This window comes from Gossypium hirsutum, chromosome D11 (assembly GCF_007990345.1).
Source record: "Gossypium hirsutum isolate 1008001.06 chromosome D11, Gossypium_hirsutum_v2.1, whole genome shotgun sequence".
Taxonomy (NCBI): Eukaryota; Viridiplantae; Streptophyta; class Magnoliopsida; order Malvales; family Malvaceae; genus Gossypium; species Gossypium hirsutum.
The window spans coordinates 30,202,771-30,209,031 of record NC_053447.1 but is presented as its reverse complement, the minus strand read 5'-3'; the positions used below and the strand labels follow the sequence as shown (position 1 = coordinate 30,209,031).

The 6,261-nt window shown below is 36.9% G+C and overlaps 1 protein-coding gene across 1 annotated transcript; it reads left to right on the top strand.

The window, feature by feature from the left end:
• Positions 1-284: 284 nt before the first annotated feature.
• Positions 285-4,263, top strand: LOC107913366 (phosphoenolpyruvate carboxykinase (ATP) 1). Its single transcript, XM_016841926.2, has 12 exons — positions 285-877; positions 1,012-1,196; positions 1,269-1,422; positions 1,605-1,689; positions 1,775-1,875; positions 2,044-2,342; positions 2,513-2,686; positions 2,790-2,855; positions 3,027-3,205; positions 3,287-3,456; positions 3,572-3,740; positions 3,829-4,263. The coding sequence occupies exons 1-12, from the start codon at positions 621-623 to the stop codon at positions 3,970-3,972; spliced, it is 1,983 nt and encodes a 660-aa protein (XP_016697415.1). The 5' UTR covers positions 285-620; the 3' UTR covers positions 3,973-4,263.
• Positions 4,264-6,261: the final 1,998 nt, after the last annotated feature.

Sequence of the window (6,261 nt, the reverse complement as noted above, 5' to 3'; positions counted from 1 at the left end):
TGGCTATCTGATTTGCATTTTTGAGAGGTGATTGGAGTGCTCTTATACAGAAATTCCCAACTGGGGAGCTTGATTTTACTGAAATTGGAAAAGTGCTGGTAGAGATCTATTTTCAGGTTGGTGGGTACAGCCATGTAAATCAGAAGTGGGTCATTTGACTGCCAATCCAGATTCTTTCTGGTCATTTCCTGTTTCCTATTCTACAACCTGACCGCTCAGTTATTAATGAAATGTAAACTAAAACGGATCTTTTCACCTCTTCGGAGAATAAGAAACAGGCTTAACTAAGTTAATCTTTTTCTCTTTCTTTTATTCATGACCAACACTGGTACGGATATTACCTTCATATTTTTTTAGAGACAAAGCAGGGTTGGATTGGGCTAAGTCCGAGTGGTTACAGTTTTTTACGGGCAGTGTTGATAAAGAAAAAAGACAGAAATATTCAACACTTCATATCAAGACAGAGTCTTGTCTTCTCGGGTTTCTTTCTTTTAAAAACAACATCAAAATCGGCTAAAACAACGTTGTTGTTTCTTGACTATATAAACTAGGGAGATTATTGTGGATAATTGTACAAAATAAGAAAAAAAAAGTTTATAGTTGTTTTCCAATTTATCGTGATGTTTCAGAAAGAAGAAATGGCAGCAAACGGAACGGGCGTTACGTCGCCAAGGACTCCATTGAAGAGTATACTGACGGAGAAGGCAAAGGGGATACCCAATGATAGTGCTGGAACCGTTAAGGCACAGACGATTGAAGAGCTTCACTCTTTACAGAGGAAGAGATCTGCGCCTAACACGCCTCTCCAAGGGACCGCCGGTGCCTTCGCTAACTTGTCTGAGGATGAACGCCAGAGACAGCAACTCCAGTCCATCAGGTGCACCTGCACCATGCACCGCTTTGAGTCTCACTTTGTTTAAAATATGTGTGCATTTTATTCAAAATCCTTTTCTTTTTTGCTTTTCCTAATTTTAACTAGTGTTTTTTTTTTTTTCATTTGCCTTTTTACAGTGCATCTTTGGCGTCACTGACTAGAGGGACGGGGCCAAAGGTGATAAGAGGTGACCCAGGAGGCGGGAAGTATCAGGCGGTTTCGCATGTGGCGCACCACCACCACCATATAGAGGCACCAGTCATCAGTGTCAGTGACAGTTCTCTCAAATTCACCCATGTCCTCTACAACCTCTCTCCTGGAGGTATAATATAAACATAACCATTCCTCATTAAAACCCTTTTCTACTCCATCATCATTGGCTGTATTGGTGCAGAGTTGTATGAGCAGGCCTTAAAATATGAGAAAGGATCTTTCCTTACATCCACGGGTGCATTAGCCACCCTGTCAGGAGCCAAGACCGGGCGGTCTCCCAGAGATAAGAGAGTTGTTATCGATGACACCACCCAAGATGAGCTTTGGTGGGGAAAGTAAGTCAATATAATCCTATTTTATTTCTATTTTGAAAACACGAATTTAAATTACACCATTGTTATTTTGTTAAATGTAATAAGTTTGCAATCGCAATAAATATAACGCAATACGTCTACAACTGTAATTTAAATCTTTGTGGATGGTGAATGATAGTAGAAACTAATAAATGGGAGGACAGGGGCTCACCCAACATTGAAATGGACGAGCATACCTTCATGGTAAACAGAGAAAGAGCTGTGGATTACTTGAATTCTCTAGACAAGGTGAACTTTTCCTTTTATTTATTTAGTATGCTGGGAGTTCTGTTTATTTCTCCTATATTAAATTTAAAAAAAAATGATTTTCCAGGTTTTTGTGAATGATCAATTCCTGAACTGGGATCCAAAGAACAGAATCAAAGTCAGAATTGTCTCTTGTAGAGCCTATCATTCATTGTTCATGCACAATATGTAAGTAAAACAATAGCAATTTAATATTGATGAAGCTTCTATATCCTTGTAATGATATAATGTTAATATTGTATTGTATCATGTGTTGAGTTTTATCATCCATATAGAATTTCCATGGAGACATATGGTAAAGCTTAGGTTACAATTGGATAATTGGGTGGGTTGCAGGTGTATCCGACCCACTCCAGAAGAGCTCGAGAATTTCGGTACACCGGACTTCACTATATACAATGCTGGACAGTTCCCATGTAATCGTTACACACACTACATGACATCCTCCACTAGCATAGACATTAATCTTAATAGGAAGGAAATGGTCATCCTCGGCACCCAATACGCCGGGGAAATGAAGAAGGGTCTTTTCAGTCTCATGCATTATCTCATGCCTAAGCGTCATATCCTATCTTTACATTCTGGTTGCAATATGGGGAAAGATGGAGATGTTGCTCTCTTCTTTGGACTCTCAGGTATAGTATCATCTGATCGAAAGGTCGCCACCGTTGTGCTAGTCCACAAACAGATATGTTCCCTCTTACTTTGTTCTTTGAAGCCTTACATGCATTTATTTCCTTTTTTTATTACCTTAGTTTTGCATTGTTACTGATAAGTTCTGTTTCTTCAATAATTTTCCTAACAGGTACCGGGAAGACTACACTGTCGACTGATCACAATAGGTTTCTGATTGGAGACGACGAGCACTGTTGGAGTGACGATTGTGTATCGAACATCGAAGGTGGTTGCTATGCCAAGTGCATTGATCTTTCAAAGGAGAAGGAACCTGATATCTGGAATGCCATTAAGTTTGGCACTGGTGAAACTCTGTCTTCTTTGTTCTTGGATCATTTAACCTGGACTACCATCATAGTTCTCGGCTTGATCTTTTTACCCCTCCCCCCCTCCCTTTGTTTCTGCAGTGTTGGAAAACGTTGTATTTGATGAACATACAAGAGAAGTGGATTATACCGACAAATCAGTTACAGGTAATATACATTGTCAAACAATCTAGGAGTCTTGTATTCATCACAAGTACCTTGACTCAATAACTTATCTAGATAGCCATGAATTCAGGATGGCATGGAAGATAGGTAATATGCTGGAAATTAATCATTCTTAGACATGTTAACCTTTAATATTATTTTCTCTCTTTGCAGAGAACACTCGTGCCGCTTACCCCATCGAATTCATTCCAAATGCCAAGATACCATGCTTCGGTCCGCACCCTAAGAACGTCATTCTTTTGGCATGCGACGCCTTTGGTGTTCTTCCACCTGTGAGCAAGCTAAGTCTGGCACAAACCATGTACCATTTCATTAGTGGCTACACTGCTCTGGTACATTTTCTATGTCCTACCTTAAACTTGCTTTCCATGTCCTTGCATCATTGGACTGAACTTGGTTGATGATCCATATAGGTGGCTGGAACCGTAGATGGTATTAAGGAGCCAACAGCAACATTCTCAGCTTGTTTTGGTGCGGCATTTCTCATGTTGCATCCAACCACGTATGCAGCCATGCTTGCTGAGAAAATGCAGAAGCATGGGGCAACAGGATGGCTTGTCAACACTGGCTGGTGTGGTGGAAGGTAAATGCTGACCATTGATAATCATTTTTCCAATAGTAACATTTTTAACTTTGGTTTTTTTTTTTCCTTGGATAAGTTGAATCCATCAATGAATATTGGTTTCTTTTTTCGGCAGCTATGGGTCTGGAAACCGTATAAAGTTACCGTACACTCGGAAAATCATCAATGCCATTCACTCTGGTAGCCTCTTGAAAGCAACTTACGAGAAAACTGAGGTGTTCGGTTTAGAGATCCCCAATGAGATTGAGGGAGTGCCTAAAGAAATCCTGCGTCCAGAAAACGCTGTAAGCTAGTGTTGGCCAAGCTGTTTTCCGAGTAGGTTACTTGAACTTTAGTCAAAATTTTTAATGGAACTGGTTTCATGGATGGCAGTGGGCTGACAAGGAGGCATACAAGAACACGTTGTTGAAATTAGCTGGCCTGTTCAAGAATAACTTTGAGACCTTCACGGAATATAAGATTGGAGAGGACAAGAAGTTAACTGAGGAGATCCTTGCAGCTGGTCCAATCTTTTAATTTCTCAACCAATGAAGAAGCCAATTATTCAATGTGAGAGAAAATAAGATTTATGTAAAATGGTTTCTATTCATACTCGATTTTAGATGTAGCCCAATCTTTACGAGCTCGAAAAAATAGCACTGGAGCTGGTCGTTCAACAACAATTCTACACCATGGTATGTGATAATAGTATGAATTGTTTTTCAATTACTAGTTTTAACTTCAAAGAGGAAGTGATTAAAAATTCTATACCTTAAGGTTGAGTGTAAGCTTTGGTAATGGCAATTACTCACCTTCCTTGCATGTATATATATAATCTTTTGTTTTTAATACACCCTGATAAAAATGTAAGTCTTTTGCAACTACACTAGTGACTAGTTAATAATATTATTATTGTATATGTTTTGATTTATTAATGTACAAATAGATATATTAAAAATATAAAACTAATGTTGACAATATTTATTAAAATGAAATAATTTATTCAATTTATATACATATATAAGATAAATTTTAGATATGATATCAATAAAAAATAAAAAAAAATTAAATGCAATATACAAAGAAAAATGACATGAATACATAAATTATTGAGTGTGTCGTAATCAATATAAAAAAAATCGTTATGTATATATAAAATTCTATATTAATTTATAACACTTTAAGAACAAAAATTAATACCTATTATGAAGAAATAAAAAATTCTCTCAAGATTGAATCATTATGAAAATTTATGTAAAAATATGGAGTACTGAAATAAGATAAGACACAAATATATTGTCAACACACTAATTTTTCTCTAAATTAAACCCTTATAATAGGCAATACAAAAAAAAAAGATGAATTGATATACGGTATAATGAGCATGATACAAATGTAAAAAAGCATTAAAATATATAAAAATAATTTATTAAGATGAAAACTTTGAACAAAAATAATATCACGAATATGGACATACAAATAATTCTTTAAAATTATGCATCACAGATATAATATGGAAAATTAATTAGCATAAAAAAAATGAATAGAATGCAAATACGAAAGCATGTCAAAATTTATACGAGTATATAGTATTTTGAATGAATAAAAAGTGATAAATAAATAAAAACATGTATATGAATATCTATAATAAAAGGAAGACTTAGGTCATTCTTAGGTGACACCAATACAGATTTTTTTTTCAATATATACATATAAGGTAATAATTGGATGGGCATTTTACCAAAAAAAGTCATTTTTTTAAAAAATTACCGAAATGGGCCCATTATTTAATTATTTATCAGAATGGTCCATTTTCCGACAAATCGCATCCACGTCAGCGCGATGTCAGGGGACGCGTCAGGAAATCGTGTCCACGTCAGCGCGAGTTGCTGACATGGCAACAAATCGCATCCTAGACGTCAGCAAAGCGCGCTGACGTGGACGCGACTTGACCCGCGCGTGAACAGTGCTCCAATGGTCAAAAATTTGACCGTTGCCCCCCCAACGGTAAAAAAAAAACTATAAATACCCCCACCCCTTTTTTTTTCACAAACTAATCCTCTCTCAAATTTCCTCTCAATTTCCTCCCAATTTCCTTAAAAAATTCTCTTAAGTTCCTCTTAAGTTTCTCTTAACTCTCTTTTTTTAAATAATTTTAAAAATATTTTTTAAATTTTTTTTAAACCGTAAAAATTTGTACGAATTTAGCAATGGCCGGAGAATTAACTCGTCTTGATAAGCATCACATATCGGTGAAACAAATGAAAATGGTAAGTATTAATTTTAATTTTTAAATATTATTTAAGAATTTTTTATTTATGCATTTTTAGATAATTATTAATTTTTTATTTGTTATAAAAGTCTGTAGATCGAATATTGGAATGCAATATCCGGAATATGCATGCTCCTCCATCACCGTTGGTAGAGAACTACCTGCGGGAAGCGAGTTTTTGGCACGTGGCGACGGTAGGCCGGGGATGCAAGGTGGACCCGAAACTAATCAGTGCGTTGATCGAGAGGTGGAGACCCGAGACACACACATTTCATCTTCCATGTGGAGAGTGCACTATCACTCTAGAAGATGTCAGTCTGCAATTAGGATTGCCGGTGGACGGGAGCCCAGTCACCGAGTCTGCCTAATCTAGCGATTGGGGGCGGTGTGCTACGAGCTTTTGGGCGCTATTCCGGAGAAAATGGAAGGAGGTAAGATCGAGATGGGCTGGTTACGTGACACATTCCATGATCCGGATAAAGATTCAACTGAAATTGAAAGAATCCGATATGCTCGGGCATACATTCTTCAATTAATTGGAGGTTATCTGATGC